General features: G+C 36.8%; 1 protein-coding gene across 1 annotated transcript; it reads left to right on the plus strand.

The window, feature by feature from the left end:
- Positions 1 to 16,125: 16,125 nt before the first annotated feature.
- Positions 16,126 to 17,481, plus strand: LOC145494785 (adenosine receptor A3-like). Its single transcript, XM_081474358.1, has one exon. The coding sequence runs from the start codon at positions 16,209 to 16,211 to the stop codon at positions 17,241 to 17,243; it is 1,035 nt and encodes a 344-aa protein (XP_081330484.1). The 5' UTR covers positions 16,126 to 16,208; the 3' UTR covers positions 17,244 to 17,481.
- The last annotated feature ends 1,001 nt before the right edge of the window (positions 17,482 to 18,482 follow it).

Genomic DNA, 18,482 nt, shown 5'->3' on the forward strand with positions numbered 1-18,482 from the left:
TTTTTGTGTCTACAGCTTGTGTTGGTTTACCTTAGAACGAAAGCTTTCATCTTTTAAAAAATCTTTACATAACAGCTGACGCAAAATAAACACAGGGTCGAATACTGACCAATACTTGCACGTTTGAATATCTAAAACCCAATTCAAGTGGTTTTCAACTTTTTCCTTTTTGCACTGTTCCGTGCATCGCACAATACACTCTTTTATTTTAGAATATATTTTGTAAAAATATCGCGGCTGAAATGTTGCAAATGTTGAGAAATTTTAAGAATAAACCTGAGGCTGGGATTATGAAAAGAGTATAATTTTGTGCGAATTTAAATTAACCAAACCATGTATATAAAAATCTTCCTTGCTCTAAACGGCGAAACTAGCCAAAAAACAACAAACTCAACACTAGCCGTATGTTTAATGCTAATACCATTTCTGCAAGATATTATGTATGTTATATCAAGCTTATTACCTGAAGTCTGGCTCCTAAATTACTTCAACGCCATCAATATAACGATGGACAGATAATCTAGTGTTTCATCGGCATACATTCTATTTCTTTATCTAATCTAAGAATATTCAGAAGAATATTCTTAGCCTAAAATTGGCAGAAAAATAAAAATTGTCAGCCTGGGCCGAAAAAACAATATTCTTAAAGAAAAAAAAAAAAAAAAAAAAAAGAGTGTATGGAAAAAAAAGCGGTAAGTTTTGTATCACTACGTACGTGATTATCTTAAATAGAATGAAATGAAATAAAGTAAACTCGCGCCACATGCTAGCCATCCGGTGAGAGGTACAGCCAAATCCAATAAGCTTGACGTACATGTTTCCCTGCATGTTCTTCGCTGCGTTAGCAACATTTGTTTGCTTCGAGTTTTTTGGTCTATTGGATTGACTGTGTAACTTAAGGTTGGCCAGAGTAATTATTTTGGTTTTGGATTTTACGATGACTCATTTGATAACCGTTATATCTTGCGGTTCAAAGGTTTTACGATTTATTCACTTAAATGTATAACAAATACAATGTTACTCTATTTACATTCTCGCTGAACTTTGCTTTCAGAGAAAGCAGGCCCGTCACTAGAAGCCAGAAGATGAGATAATCTTGCTAGCAAATCGACGAGTCTGTTAATTGCTTTGTGCCAAAACAAGAACGAAGTATAAATACGACTATAACGCGAAAACTTGGAAGTTCTGTTCGAGACCCCGCATTTGATGATCGTGCGCCTAAAATTGAGAATGGCCAGCACAAGGCAACAGACGGGTCACATGATAATTATATTATTTTCTCATTGGCCCTCTGAAAAAGAATGATAATTCGCAGTGGATAATTAATAAGCGCTGTTGGCTGGCCAGAAATTAAATAAATTACTGTCGAAGAAAAAGAAGAAAGTTTCTCTTTTTTCGAAAAATTAATTGGAAGGAATTCACTAGAAGCTCGAGTTACAAATGGACAAAAACTTTGCACCGAGATTATTTACATCGTACACAAACTTTCTGTGCGTCTGTTTCATTTAAATTTCTTCTCCAGGTAAATCATTTGTTGCAACTATGATTGTCCAAAACAAATTTTGAAGTTCATATGAAATACTTGAAAGTAATGGTGAAATGAAACTGATGATGAAATTTTCAATTTACTTGTCTTTGCACAGTTTCTCTGAACTTTGAAATTTATTTTCTTAATTGAGTTCCTATTGGCAATTGTTTTTGCTGTTATTTCAGCAGGCAACTATTTATATCTTTAACTTTCAGAAAATGCAAAAATGTCGGACTGTAACAGGATACACTTAAAACTAATTTGGTACAAGGTTTTTGTCCACTAGAAACTGAAAAGGTTGGATTTCCTATCGGATCTCGTCTTGCAAAAATCATTATAACAATATAAATGTCGGCAAACCTTGCACTGGAAGAAAAATTGAGAGCGACAAGTGCAGTGTAAACAATTTTACGGCTCGTTTTCCGAATTATCAAAACGATATATACATGAATAATAAAAAATATATATATGGACAGTCAGTCTATGTAAATAAGTGGCAGGTGATATACTCTCCCCCCTCCCCCACCCCCCCCCCCCCCTTTAGATAAATTTTCTACTGGTCAGTCTACTGGACCTCATTTGAATTGGAACCCTCGGTGGAAACGGAAAAGAGGAAGATCAGCCCTAATATGGAAAAAGTACTCTGGACCATCAGCATGACCTGGGAGGAGGCGAAGAAGACAGATCAAGATCAAGTCAGGGAAGGGGGGGGGGGGGAGTTCAAGAAGGAACGAAGAGGAATGAGTCAAGTAAGTCAGTCAATTAATAATTAAGAGTCACTGACCGGAAATACCGAGAATGGCTGGCCAGGTTAGAAAAATCGGAAATCCTGAAACTTTGCCTGAAGAACGCTTTTAGGGAGCTACTTTCGAAAATATTATTCCGATTTCCGCAGAATTTAAAGTACTCGAGAAATTCGCAAGAAACGGAAATACAGCTTTTTGCCTATCTGGAAAATTGACAAAGTTCTCGGTACATGTTGCTTTATTGAAATTCAGTATCAAGTGACGAGAAGACGTCATTTATTAAAACAAAGATAAGAATCGGAACTTCGAAACCCTGAACCTTGCAATTGCAAGAAGTCGAAACTCCGAGAGAGCTTCGTATAAACATCGAGACTGCGAGACGCACATAACCACTAAAAAACGATACTGCGAGACCCGTGAAATTCGACGTTTTTGAAGGACCATTCGCCACCCCTAACCTGGGACAGCGGAGCCGGGGTGGGGGCTCAAACCTCCCCCTCTCCCCGCACCCTCCCCTCCACTTTTTACCACAATGACAGTTTATTTTGTTTTACTATGAGGTACAAATGAAGAACTAAAGAAGAACAAAAGGAAAACGAAAAAAGTCTGGTTGACTACAGATTTAACAAGAATTTACAAAGCTACAACCTCGTACCAAATCTGTAGGAAGCTTTTTCATGTTTACATAGTTTTAACCTTTCCGCAGCGTGCACTTCCTTCCCACACAGGGGTGGCTTTTGTAAAAGCGCAGGTCAGTCAGTGCTAAGGCCGTGATATATCATGGAGGGCTGAGAAAGATGTATCAAGCTCACAATACCTTCAAAATATATTGCTGCAAATGCACTAAAAGTACCTATCATTTTATAGTTCATCCACTAGGTTGATTTTCATAAGAACTACACCATGGAGAATGTCAAAAATACCATTTCCGAGCCCCTAGATTTAAAATGTCTTTTTTTTTGGTGGGGGGGGGGGAGGGGGGAGGATGCCCCTAGACCCCTCTACAAACTTGCGCCGGCACCGCTCGTTTTCAAGCCTTTTGCATTTTACCTGTGTGAACCTCGATTGCCCAGAAATTTGTTCCCATGTTATTATAATAGAAGCGACACTCTTTTGCGCAGTACTTGTTTTAGTTCCATATCGGACATACCAAGATGCGTTTTAAGCCCGTAAAACTACGCAATTTTTGACGTTTTCATAGGGGCTTGAAAAGGCAATTCTTCGACGGTCGACGGAATCCTTCAAAATGCTTGAAAAATTTAAAACTTCCCATTGTTAGATAGAAGAAAAGTAAAGCTCTTATGCTAAGTTTACCCTGAGTTCTAGTTTTGTAAATTGTTTCAATGCGGGTACCGAGAACTTTGTCAATTTTCCAGATATTTTTTACATATTTAATGAGGCAAAAAGCTGTATTTCCGTTTTTTTGCGAATTTCTCGAAGACTTTAAATTCGGCGGGAATCAGAATAATACTTTCGAAAGTGGCTCTCCAAAAGCGTTCTTTAGGAAAAGTTTCAGGATTTCCGATTTTTCTAACCTGGCCAGCCATTCTCGATATTTCCAGTCAGTGACTTTTAATGATATTTTCTTGTTTTTGTTTCAGGCAATTTCCAAAAAAATGTGGCAACATTTCCCTAATCAGAGTTGCAATAATTTCCAGTGGAGATCAAATGTGACTAGCTTTAATTGTTGCTGTTTTTTTGTTTTTTGGTTTTTTTTGAAAAGCATTCATAAGTGACAGTTTTGCTGTTAATGATAATGGAAGCTTTGGTCTTTTCCACACTAAGCCGGAGACATTTGAAAACGCAGCTTAATTTCTAAAGCGCCCACACTAATCCGTCACGAAAGCGGAGCATTTCGAAAACGTTCTTCAGACCCGGAGAATTTGAAAACGCCGGCGAGGTTTCGTTTTCGTGTGGACGGAAAACCTTTTGAAGCGTATAACAGAGCTTTTCCAAAACGATATAGTCACGATAATCATGTGGTTGTTTTGTTCATGCTAAACTTTTAACAGTGCAGTTGCCATCTTGAATTTATCCAGCTGCTAAGTCAAATCGAGGAATATACATTATCCTACGCACTCTCAGTGGACGGAAGGATCAATTCAAGCCCATTCAGTTTCTTCCCCTTATCATTCTTATCCTCCCTCTCAAAATAAGTCTTGACAAAGTGTGAAAAAATTAGAGCTTTCAACTCTTATTTAGCCCAGAGCCTTTTAAAACTAATTTTAAAATGTAAAAGAACGAGATAAAAAACTATAAACGAAGTATGAAAAAAAGAAAAATTGAAACGGGAAAATAAGCTCTGGTTCACACTACCGACATAACGACGTAATCGCTTTCGTCGATAATGTGAACATCGATATAAAGTCATAAGGAATTAAAAGAACAGTTTGCTTTCCTTATGTCGTTATGTTCAGGCTATTATGTTGCTATTATGTTATTATCGTCAAGATGTTCACAATGCAAACATAACGACATAAGGTTCTTCTTATGTCGTTATGTTTATGTCCTTATGTCGTTAAGTCGCTAGTGTGGAATAGAGTAAAGGAACAAAATGTACTAATTTAAAAGAACAGAGTATTGTTCAGGCAACGGCTTAGCGTTATTTTCTGTTTCATAAGTGTTGGCAGTGTGCCATGATTGTAAAGTTTTTTGAACTCGAAAGTTTCCTGTGACAAATAGACCGGCATTGTCAAAATCATGAATATAGAATGACACGTTGTTGGACCATGCGTGGGCAGAAATACTAGAACCTTTTTTTTTTTAGTTTTAGTTTTACGGCATCTGAGTTTACATTACGGATGTGATCTTTTCACGAAACATTACAAGACCCTGCTACGAAAACTCCCCTCTGCAGAGTAGAACTGTATTAGGGACCTAAAGCAATGACCATGGTAAAAGAGATTTATAATTAACCTTTGAATGGTGCAATTATCTAGATCGGCCCGTCGATCAGTCGAAAAAGCTGCTCAAACTAAGTATGTAACTCCAGCGATTAATTCCAAACGAAAATACGAAAAAATTAGCCTTCGTCGCTCACGTTCTGCAACTGTAACCAGAACTTGGTCATTTTACTAGCTGTTTTGGAGAGGGCGGCCAACAAATATACATGGATCTATAACGCACGTCCACAGCCATTGCGCTGCTCATTAAATCTTTTGTTTGGTGACGTTCTCGTTGCCGTTGCCGTTGCCATCCTGGTTTACTTAATGTCCATATTGGCGAGACTGGAAAGTGTTTCATCGAAAATTTCGAAACGGTGATAAATGATACGGAAATTTCCTAAAACTATCGGTCTACCTGGCTTCACAAGGTTGTCCTCTTTTCTGGAAATTCCGAAAAAGAAATTCTGTTCTATTTATTTAAACCGAAATTTTTCATAGAAAGCACCAAGTACTGCCAACACTAACGAAGCAAACAATAACTCTCCCGTTGCCTAAACAATACCCTATACTTTTAAATTGGTACCATTGTTCCTTATTTTACGTACGGTTCTAATTTTTTTCACACCGTCTTTTTACAAATATTTTGCATCTCGCGCTTCTAATTATACAAGCTTCAGATTGCATGGAAGTCGAAAGCTTTACTTTTTTCCTCAAATTCTACACCAGAGGACGTTTTGTACCGTTTTTCGACGTTTTCTTAGATGTTTTGTACTCCCTGTTAGTCCTCAATTTCTAATGATAATTTTCTAATTGGTTTAAGAGACAATTTCCAAGCTAAGTTAGTGTCTGTATTAATTTCGAAATCAGTGTTACTGGTCGATTATTAAACACGAAGGCGCACTATATAAGGAAGTTTTTCCTGGGAAGACCGCGGCTCATGTATCAGTCACCATTGACGTGCACGGGTCAAATTCAAAATGGCGGGCGCTTTGAATACGCGAGATCTAAGCTGTAAGTGTTTACAAGAGGATTATAAACTGATATTGTTCCACTGTCCGCAATGTCTATGCACTGGTCGTACTTCTATCTATCCTCAAAAGCTAAACTCGCCTTGTACTACTTGCTAATTTATCCTTATATCACCTATTGTAAATCTACATGGTCGTCTACACACGTAACTAACTTAAGGACGGTGCCTACTAAATACAAAGGTTTTGCGCCAGGTTAGGACCATGCGGAAAGAGTAGATCTTTGTAAGGGCTATCGGAATCCATAAAGAAATCAAAGGAGACCTATGGCCAAACTCGTGGATTAGGTAATCTAGAGATGAAACATATTGGTGAACTTGCAATTACTGGTATATTATTAAATGCTGTTAAAACAAGCCGGGTTTGTACCATGCAAGGTCGCACTTAACTCACAAAGTGTAGGCTTTTTTCGGTGGCTTTTTTTTTTTTTTTTCTTTTTTTGCACACATATTACAAAGACAGAACATGGAGTGGTAAAGGCTAAGGGTTCTTGGGTCATAGAGGACACTCCTGCCCAACAAATCATAGAGTACTCTCCCCCCCTCCCCCCCCCCTCCCGCCTCCCTTTCCCACACACCCAGATCTTGATGTTGATCTGCCTGCTGGAAAAATTTGCATGTATTCAAGTCGTACGAGCTCACAAACTTTTTTCATTGCATTTCATTCAAGGTTGTAGGTAAGGTTTCTTATGAGACAGCACTTCTTTTCCAATGTGGAACCGCTTGTCTCTATATATATTGCACGTAAAATACATCAAAATAAGATACTCTTTTGCAAGCAGTTTCAGTGTTGATCCGACAAATCTGTCGACCATAAATATGTGTTCCAACAGTAATAATAACAGCTTTACTAAAGTTTCAATGTATTTAGTATTAACTAATAATTGGGGACAAGCTCACAGGGGGTTTCTTTCCCTTTGTTATCTTTTCAATCAGGAAGCAAAAGTGTAAACAAAAGACAGGGTAAAAATCATTTAAGCTTATCAAAATCAAGTATTTGAGAGTTTCTTTCCAAGTTTATGTGCATATTACATCCCACTTAGAGTTCAGATCAATGTACTAAAATAAACAAGACAAGTATTGAGAACACAACTTTAATCTAAACTTAACTCGATGCCGGTTGAACATGGACAACTCAACATGAAAAACTTAAGTGTTTAAACTGCAAAGCGTTGAACGAAGGTCCTGCTTGATTATGCGTTGGATCTCACAGCAGATGTAATCAGCCAAACTTGAAAAGTAAAACGATAATACGTCACTACTGCAAGGTTGACACAACGTCGTAGAGTTAAAACAATATTTCGGCTGGCCTCTGGTTTAGATGTTTTTAGATAGAATTTATTGTTTGCAAAAACGGGCTGTGCGAGCTATTACCAATTCAGATTATGGAGCACATTCTGCTCCTTTATTCTCCAAATTAGGAATTTTAGACATTTATCAAATCAACACGTTTCAAATAGCTAAATTTATGTACTATTATCTTAACAACCTGTTGCCTCCATTGTTTTTCAACTTGTTTTCTACAAACAGTCAAATTCATAGCTATAGCAACAGAACAGCCAATAATTATCGCGTGCATCATTGCCGGACTAATCTAAAAAAAAATCACAATTCCTTACCAAGGTCCAAAGATCTGGAATTCCCTTCCTGTTACAATCACTTCATTGTCAAGTTTTCCCAATTTTAAGAAAAAAACTACTAGAGTTTTAAGTAAAATAATTACTGAACTGGCAAAGCTGCACACTGTTGCACTATTTATGTAACCGTATTGTAACGTACGAGGTGGCCTCAACTAAAAGCCTGATGGTTTCTAGAGGTCACCTTGCCCCACATTAAAGCATTTATAAATACTGTATATTAAGTACAAAGGCAACTAAACAGAATGAATGAATGAACTGTCCGCAATGTCCATTGTTCTACAGTTGGACCCGGCTAATTCGAACTCGGTTATTTCGAATTCTCCGTTATTTCGAACTCAAAACCATTTCCCTTGGATTTGCTATTCAGTTATTTACTATCGGCTATTTCGAACTCCCACTATCTAGAACAATTTTTCGTTTCTCCTGCGAGTTCGAAATAGCGCGGTTCAACTGTATTTGCAATGTCAAGGTCCGATCCCAGTGGGTATTGTAGAACACTGTTAGAGCGTGAAGCAAGCATTTTTGGGGTGAATTCAAAATTAGGGGCAGGAGCTTATGTGCGTTCATGTTTAAAATTGAGGCTCTCGGAAATGGGATTTCTGGCATTCTGAGGCCAAGACCGCGTCTAATAATGTCTCATTTTTATTTAACTTGGAGGCGGAAGGGGGGGGGGGAAGCTAAAATTGAACCCCCCGAGGTACCCTAGATCCGTCCCAGCACTCGGATTATACACGTGGCGGAATTGTTTTTTAGTTCCCAGCTTGGCTAGCACAGCTCAAATTATGGATAAGTCTAGTGTCAGTTCTTCATTTCGTCCTTTTTTGTCTTTCTTTTTTTTTATCTGTAGAGCTTTTCCGCATAAAGAACCTGACAAATGCAAATTTGCATTTCACGACCTTAGGCATGTAAATGAAATGACTATTGTTTCTCTTTTAAGAAAGAGTCGCACGCCCCGATGAAAACTGGCGTGATTTTGCTGTATACTTTACTCACCTCGCTGTGTTCGCAAATACCTCATGAAACCAAATAAATTTTAAGAGCAAATTGTTGCTTCTCAGATGTAGAATATCTTTACAAAATCGTTGCTGTAAGACTAATGATCGTAAACCGCCGGTTGGATCCAAAAATACAGGTCTTGGAATAAAAAAGAAAAAATATATATATATGTGACGTTCAGCATGCAATGTGCACAATTCTACGACAACTGGTAAATGCTACCGTTCCTGGCGCCAAACTCTGACCATCGTCACTCGTTTAGGGGTGTTGATAAACCGCTTAAAACAATTATTGTGTTCAATAATTTCTATTTTTTAGACTGCTGCTGTTACTCCATTCGCGGTTTTTAGGTCAGTACTTTGAAGGTTTTGACATTAAGTAACAGTCCTTATAATCGAATGGGCGGGGAATTTACATGTCTTATGTCATCACGGGTACATTTGCATTTGTAAGGTTGTTGTGCGGAAAATTCTTATCAGTTGACATCATAGCGTTTATTGTCAAACTGAAACCCGTGGAAATTCTTGTTTTCACTAATGAAATGGATTGTTACAGATATAAAGGATACTTAAAAAAAAAATATGCCGATATATGAGGTCGATTACGCATATGAACTCTATACCAGTTTTCAGGTTAATCTGTATTTTAAGCTCCTATGACTTTTCTGCTCTTACTGCGTCTACTAGAAACTATCTTGATCGAGGAAACCGTTTGAATTTGTCCTGAAAATCTATTCGCATTATCTCATTTTACGTATGTCGAGAGGCTGTCAACTCAAACTCAATCTTATTCGACAAAAGAGGAATCAGAGGAAATTATTAGTAGGTGACAAAAAAAAGAATATAAAAAGTATACGATTCACTGTTTTAAATTAAACTTGTGCAGCTGATTTACTTTCCTTTCTTCACCAGTCCGGCCGAAATATTGCTTCTCAAAAATATTGAATCAAAAACTCTTTCGATTTATGTATTGCTCTCAGGTTTGCTTAATTTTGGTTACCATACGTTTCCTTTCAGGATTAAGAAACGTTATAGCTCCTATGTCAGCATGGGATTCATTACATAATCCTGTATTTGCGTCTCAATAAGACTTCGGGTGATGGAGCAAACAAACAAAAAGAAATATTAAACAGTAAAGCTTTTTATCAAATCATTAAAACATTCATGGAATAAGAAGTCTCGATCATCAATTATCTCGGTGTGCAAATATGGTCTATATGTGATCGTTATGATCGCTGCAATCGTTACAGAAAGCGTTGAATGATCCTTAGGATAATCGGTTTCTAATCTGATCGCTGCAATCGTGGGGATGAAATTAAAGTTTATCTCAGGCGTTGGTTTTCCTGGATAGCTTTCCCACAATCCCTGGATAGCGATTTTCCCTAGCTATGATCGGTTTGATCTCTGAACTTTTTTTTGCAGTGATCGTGGCGATCATATGGAGACCATTCTTTAGAGTTCATGTTGTTGGTCAATTCTCTTTCTTTTAAGCGGGAAATGTCTTTCTATAATTTCCTGAGTGAAAGTCTTAGGAATGGTCCAGGAAAAGGCATACAAACAAGTAAACAGAGAAACAAGACAAACAAAACGAAAAAGAGACGTATCGAAAATCATTTTCAGAAATTATTTCTTCCTTGAAGATGGATCAAAAAATTAATTTTGGGATTTGTAAAGATAAACTATGCGTATGTTTTAGGGCGATAAATCGCATAGAGAATCATATTCAGGCAGTTCTTTCTACGTTTTCAACCACTTTTCAACCACATCGAGGAAAATCGTTTTTCTTTTAAGGTGAAAATTGATGCAAATTCTGAGGTATTCAAATTGAGTTTCGCGGAAAATAGCAGAAAAAGGACAATTCACAGTTTTGAGCAGCTGTTTTAACTTCCTTTTAATTCAGTGCTCGTTCAAATTATTGTTATCACCCAAAAATAAATCAGAGACAGTGTTCAACAGCTGCATAACGGTGGGCTCCTTGGGGCTGCCTCTAACAGGACTATGAAATCAATGTAAGGACTCATTGCTTCTAAAACCAGTTTTGGCAAGACTTCGGATGGAACTCAACGAACAGTAAGTAAGTAAGTAAGTAAAACCATTATTTAAGTGTCTATGTGTTTAGCCTAAATAGACTAATTGGGAACACAAGTAAAATAGCAACACTAATTGACATACGGTACTTATAAAATTTGATTATCTACAGGAAAATGATAAAAACCTATTCAGCCTCTTCGAGAGAGGCTGATTATCCAATCATTAACTAGACACTGAATGAAGATCATCAGCTATTTCCAATGAGAAAATTTCAAAGAATGTAATGAATGTGGTCGGCTCAATTTCCTTTCTTAAGAGAAATGTTTTCTGAGGATTTTCCTTGGGCACAAAAGACATCGCTTCTATGTTTAATTCCTTACACTGCCTCACAAGGCACTGATCCGTTTCTTTTATCATTTAAGCATGGGAAATAAGTTCATGTAAAAGTTGAAAATTCTTATTGGTTGAACCACCCAGGCTTAAGTTAGCTTATACTCAACCTACGTCAAGGTTTAACCGTTAACGATTGCGGTTTTTTTGCGGCTTAATTGAATTGATGTCTGATGGGTACGGTATTTTTATGGCAAAAACTTCTTGCTCATAAAAATAAAGAAATAAATCAGAACAAATAAAATATTTAAAATAAATAAATGAAAGAACACATAGCAGTGAAAGCGTATAATTTCCTCAAACCCGGCCCCTAGCTGATAATAGGAATAACCTTGTCTAACAAAAGATTTTTACAGAAGGTAAATTTTAATACCATTATGTGTGAAACGGAACGACGAAAACAAATAAAAAACGTATGACGAATGTAAGTTGAAATAATTGGCAAAGCACATGCTCCACGCCACCAGTATGATCGTGAAAGGAAATGAACTATAAACGTGAGAAAAGTAAGCAGAAATATAGAAAAAAGTCAAAGTGCTACATAGATTATGTAGAGCATGAACTTTTATCGAAAGAAAAGACAGCAGCCAGGTGAAAAGAAGAACTGCACACTTGTTAGCCCAAGGTATCGGTACCTTTATTTCACTTTATTTTATTTATTTATCTATTCATTTATTTATTTATTTATTTATTTATTTATTTGGTATCATCTACACATCACTCTTCAAGTCAAATATTTTGAAACCAGGTGTAAAAACGACTCCTTATAAGATTTAGATTTCTTAGAGAAAACACGTGCTACATGCTTCTTTAAAACACGCGTACCGGGTAAATTAATTCTGATATTGTGCCAGAGAGGTCGGAGAAAATTTTTCGCTATTGTTAATACTTTTACATGAGATTCAGAGTCAGCAACGATGCATATAATGTCTGTCACAATTTCTCGCGTCCATCACATCAGGATTATCTATTTACTTATCAAGGGGCAGCCGCACAAACAAGTTTACTTTTGTGTTTTGCATGACTGATTTCTTTTTTTTCTAGGGGGAAGGGAATAACTTAAACAAAAATAGTTCTGTGTTTCCTTAATATCCTTACTCTAATGGCTGTTCAATTCAATTTATAATCCTGTTTTCAAACTACTGTGTACGCGTCATTGGTCATCATTGCACATTTGATCACAAATTTGAGAGCGTATTAGATCTTGGCGAGCTTCGGGTACAAAATCCTTCTTTAAGAAAAGCAATATTGCATTCATATCGTTTTGAAGTGCACACGTTTAAGATAGAACGATCACTGGAGATCAGACTATGAAAATTAGACTCAAGGGCAGCTGAAGCTACCTCGCTGATGGCTAGCTGCAGACAAGTTGTCTCGTTTGGGATTCGGGGTATTTCTTTTAGTAATTTTGATTATGATTCAAATTTCTTGACAAGAGGAGTAGACTTGTTACCAGTTGCAATATACAGGGTTAGATCCAACCACAAATTTAAGTGAGGAGAATTCGTTTGATAGTGTAATTAGTGCCAATCTTCTTTCATTCCAGATGTATTTTTAGTCGTAGCCTTCAGGTGTAAATTTCTAAATAATTATTTCATGTATGGTGTCCCTACACTTATGAAAGTAATACTGCACTCTGGCGCTTTACCAACAAGCTATCAAAGCGTTGCACGAATATGATTTATAAAGGCCTGTCCAAACGGGAAATGTTTCGCGACCAAACACCATCAAACATTGTTTGGTGACCAAACATTTCACCCTTTGGCCACCTTGTTTGGTGCTGTTTGATCGTGTTTGATCGTGTTTGGTCGTGTTTGAAAGGCCATCAAACATTCGATCAAACAACTTAAAACATTTTTTTTGTTCTCGTGTTTGATGGGCGATGTTTTGTTCGTTTGGACAGCCGTATCAAACATGTTTGGCGCGCGCATGCGTCCCACGCTTGCTCATTGGCTTGTATCCATAGTTTGATCTGTGTTCAGGATCGAACATGTTTTAAACGTTTGGCCACTCACTTCAACATCAGCATGTTTGATCACCAAACAATGTTTGATGATGTTTGGTCGCCAAATATTTACCGTGTGAACAGGCCTTAATTTTTGAATCTTTAAGGTCATTCCTCACATTTGCATTGCGCATCCTTACTGCGCATAATTTATGGCGTCATTAGCGCGCGCTCGTCCACGCGCACATCGAAAACATGACGGATTTGCCTTGATATTGAGCTCTGTCAGTTGAAAAATGGTTCTAGCTAACCAACGAGTACGGGTACCCCAATTTTTTTTCCAGTCATTGTAATCAACTAATCATAAGCTTTGCGTGAGAAAAGACTGATTTAATTTCTATTGGTGAAAATTGAATAAATAAGAAAAATAGCAGATACACTGTGGTCTTTTCTATTTTGCAGTCGCTAACCGCGTCAAGAAATTTGGTTCAAATTTTTAATCAAGGTTTTAGCTTTCCGTCTGAATCAAACTTAAAACGTTTATTTGTGTCCGACACATTGTACTGACTGTAGTTTAATGCGTGTTCTTATGAGTCCGGGCTCACAAAGATGTTACAATTACTGGGAATGCGTTCTTATGATAAGCATTAAATAATGCCAAAATGGGGCATTTTCAATGCCTCACTGCTCCTTAATGAGCATGGGCACCCCCCTTTTTTATTTCAAAATTGAAGTCATCATATGACAAATATTCAGTGGACAAAGTTTGAACAAAAATCTATTGTCACTTTTATTTCAGAGGAATTACCTTAACAATTTTTCATGCAAGATGCTTAACAAAATTATAAATTACTCGGCTGTAAATGAACCGATCGAAAAACAAAATTTTCATGCTAAGGTTAATCTTACAAAGATGCTGATTGCCAAATCTCAGATCCATAGATACAATATTCAAGCTTCATGAATGATACATTTATTATATTGCAGAGCAAGTATGGACACGATTTAGAGAGAATATAAAGGAACAGTACACATAATTGCATATATTATCGGCTAATTCTCATTCAAATCAAACCAGAGTTTTTTCAACAGGAATACTTTCCACTAAATATCAGATCAAAGATCTAATAGTCAAGCTGTGTTATTATTTGATTAATTATTTGATTTTCTTTAAGATATATCTTTTCAGTGTAATTATGAAGCACGTTCACCTTTTGTTATTCGAATGCGAAATTTCGCCAGCGGAAATTGGAAGATGTTTTGACAACTTACAATCTTGTACCCAAAGCCCGAATTTATTTAAAATATCAACCTGTTAATTCGTATTTTATCTTTATGTTTCTGCGTAGATTCAGTTATGTAAAGGATATATACGAAATGCTTTCAGAAAAAAAAAAATGAAATATCAAACGGTAAGAATAGACAAAATATGTACCTCTTTTAAGAAATAAGACTATTGAGTTCTTAAGCGTTCGGTTGTATACTTTACTTCATGTGTTTCCTATTTCTTTTATCGCGCCCGAATCTATAGGCCATTTTAGGTCGCCGTTTGCCTCTGTGTCACAGCAAGTTTTTTTTAATTTTTTTGCGAAAACAAATGAAAACGTGTTTCGCCTATAGGTTAATATTCGTGCAAATCAAACTAGCTTTCATTTGAAAAGTTTTACACGTGAACTTGTTTTGAATCAGAAACCTAGAACAGGTGACGACTAGAGGTAAGAGAGATACTTCCCAACAAAAGCCTCTTTCCTTAGATTATACATCTCAATTTACTTCTAGATCGTTCTCGGTTTCAAATAATGATGCTTTTCAAATCTCTGTTGTGTATGTTTTCCTCGTCTTAACCCTCCGATGTACAAGCAATCCCATACCCCCACCGTAGTACAACTGACGGGGTAGGCCCCTTGGCTTTCGTTCTGTTATGGTACAGCGAAATAATCAGATTTTCAGATTTCAGATTCAGATTTTATTAATTGACACTATTTACAGACATATTTCACTATCGCACACTATTACAAACACGCTATCACCTTGTGGGCCCACAGATTACTTTGATTTTGTTATGACGAAATTCATGATCAATAAGAGGACAGACGCATGAAAGATGGACGTCAATTTGTTAAATATTGAGTAGATAGCCCTGAGCTTGCTCTTTTTGTAGGTCGACTTCATACGACGTCATTTGACCCGCCATCTTGGATCTAAGATTTCACTATTTTCTCAAAAAGTCAAGAAATAACGGAAATTGATAGATAAACAAGCCAGAATGCTTATGGAATGTAAACATTTTTGCATTTCTGGACTTTGATGAGGAAAACTGAAATAAATAAATAAACAAATAAATAAATAAATAAAATAAAGAATTATATCAAAAAAGTTGATTTATGACCAGACTGACTTAAGATTTGTGGTTACAATGGCAACGTCTACAAAGCATTAACAAACAATTTACATCTCAAAATTCCCACAGAGGATAAATGAATTGAGCTATGAATGGTTCAGTCTCTTAGAGTAAATCTTCTTTGCGAAACCTGGCACGTCCCCCTCGTACGTAAGAGGGGGTTGGCAGTGATGAAAAGCTAAAGGTGGGAAAGTAAAATGTACTGTGGGACAGCTTATACAGGTTATTATAAAATACTAAGCTACTACACGCGCTCTCATTGGTCAATAGGTGTGCTTAGAGGGGAGTATAAAAACACGGTTGTGACGTTTTAGATTGGCGCGTATTTTTGAGAATTATTTTACAAAAACAATAGAGCACTTTTTCCGTGTTTACATAGCCTCATCTAAACACTCGGAGGGTTGGGAGAATATTCGAAAGTTATGCAAACTCTTGACTCGGGTTTGCATAACTGTCTCGAATTTCCCAACCCTCCTCGTGTTTAGATGAGGCTATGTAAGCACGCAAAAAGTGCCCATGCTCTATTGCTTAATTGTAAAACTGTCCAACCTTTAACTACTTCTCATCATACTGTTTTCTTTTGATCCATAGATTTCTTTCGCTGATTAAACAGGAACAAAATGAATGGAACGCTACTTGTTTCCCCTCTGTTCAGAAACGTCTCTCCACCTAATAGCGGATCAGACTTTTCAGGCAAAATCCACGTCTTCAGACCTCTTAACCCGTCAGTGAAACTCGCACTGATGCTATTTTTCGTTGCCATAGCGATAATAGCCTTTGGAGGAAATGTGCTAGTGCTACTATTCATGAAGACCAAAGATAGGACAACTTCCTTTATGAAAGCATGTGACTTTCAGAAGAACTTTAACTTTTATATTAAGAGTTTAGCCACCTCAGAGGTTCTAGCCAGTACAATTCCACTTCCCTATTTAAGCGTCAATTTAAACTTCGATTTCTTGCAAAGAGGCTGGCCTTGTAAAATAGGACGGTATGTGGTCTTCCTGTTTCCTTGTGTAACCGGTGACAACCTGTTAGTCGTAACCGTGGGGAAGTATCTTGCAACTCGTCAAGTACCTCGCACGTTTAGTGCCCCTACTATTAAGAAAGTGGTTTTTGTTGCTTGGTTAGCGGGGTTTCTATCTGCTTTATTTCCAGCCGCCATCATGGACGGGATAAGGCATGATTTAAACGATACACATTACACAGTGATTTGCAAGTATGACAATACATATCTTCCCTTTAGGATTGTCTATGTAACTTTTACAACTCTGCAATACATTATGCCATGTTGCATTCTAATTAGGATAAATATTTCGCTCATAATGACTTTATGGAGAAGAACAAAGAGAACTGTGGATGTGCAGAAAGATAATGGCGTCAAGGCAATGGCAAGGGCTGCTAGAACCCGCGCTATATATATTGTTATTGTTTTAACATTTGCATTTGTCACCCCTTACTTCGGTTACTTTGTTTATGTTTTCTACAACATGGTAGCTCAGCCAGACGTTAGTTTTGAGACCAACCAGGTTATCCGTACTGCAAATACCATAATAGTTTATTCAAATAGCGCTATTAACCCGATAATATATTTTGTGCAAATGAAAGATTTTCGAGCCTTCTTGAAGGAAAAGTTCATTTCAAGATTCTTGACTTAAACGCCGCCGAGCTTTAACGGTTACTGCAAAGGTCTCCTTTACAGCGAAGACATGGATCTGGTGAAAGAATAGTTGAAAAATCGACAATTGTGCTTGGGAAAAAAAAGGTTCTATGAGATAAAACCTAATAACATGCTATCTGTTCAGTTTTATATTCGGGAACCACTGTAATGAAAAAGAAAAAAAAAATTCACTCTACAATATACCACTGCAAATCGTACAAGCCTGTACTATTTACTTTCAGAGGTACAAAAGAATTCGGGGGCAATTGAAAAGAAATAAAAAATGATCTGTGATGCTGTAGCTGTCCATTCTTCCCTCGGAATGGTGAAGGTCAATTTTCGTCTTTCAAGAAATTCTTCATTTGAATTATAATTCTTAAATTCCTTTATGGATTTAGTACTTTTTTAAAAGCATAAACAGCATTGTCGGCCCACTTACCCATCTGCTTATGCTATCCAATGCCTTTCTAAGAAGAATAGTAAAATCTAACATGACGGATGACTATGGCATATCCAATGAGGCAGATTTTATGGTATCATAAGCAACAAAATTTCTTATCCTACTGCGAAAGTTGATGGCTTCGATAATAATTTTGATGGATTATTAAAACAAAAATTGATGGGAGACCCAGCCATCTCCTTCCGTTTTTGCATCACAGTGAGGCATGAGTTTGCATGATGTATTAAGGATAAATGCGGGTAAATAAATATATATATATATATATATATATATATATATATATATATATATATATATATATATATATATATATATCAGTACCAATACAAACATGTCCGTTAAAATTAATTGCTCGGCAAGCAAATTGACGCCAATAACACTGAATATCAACGGGGAATCTTTTCGTAAACGAATATGGTACAAGGCCATTTCGGTCGAATTAGTTTATTGAAACAAACTGCAAATTCAAACGCCAATTTCTCGCTTAGGCAAGCGGGTATCACTTGACGAAACTGCAATTCTCTGTCCACAGGGAGACGAACCCTAAATGTAATGTCAGCAGGCGACCAGGTTATGAGTGATCACGATATCGTTGTTGTTGCTTTTAGCCTTTTTGTTGTTGTTTCTGTTTTTGGTTGCGGGGTATAACTTAAGCAATAGAGTTTCATTGTAAATACAGCATATACAGAGTAATTTTTGCTTGTTAGATAAAGCTAACTGTGTAAATACTGCTTTATCATTGAGTAATTAGGTAACAAAACTGGATAGAGACAGCGA

The sequence above is a fragment of the Orbicella franksi genome, chromosome 8 (assembly GCF_964199315.1).
Source record: "Orbicella franksi chromosome 8, jaOrbFran1.1, whole genome shotgun sequence".
Lineage (NCBI taxonomy): Eukaryota > Metazoa > Cnidaria > Anthozoa > Scleractinia > Merulinidae > Orbicella > Orbicella franksi.

Coding starts and splice junctions, on each gene's coding strand:
- LOC145494785 (XM_081474358.1), top strand. CDS start 16,209: ATGAATGGAACGCTACTTGTTTCCCCTCTGTTCAGAAACGTCTCTCCA.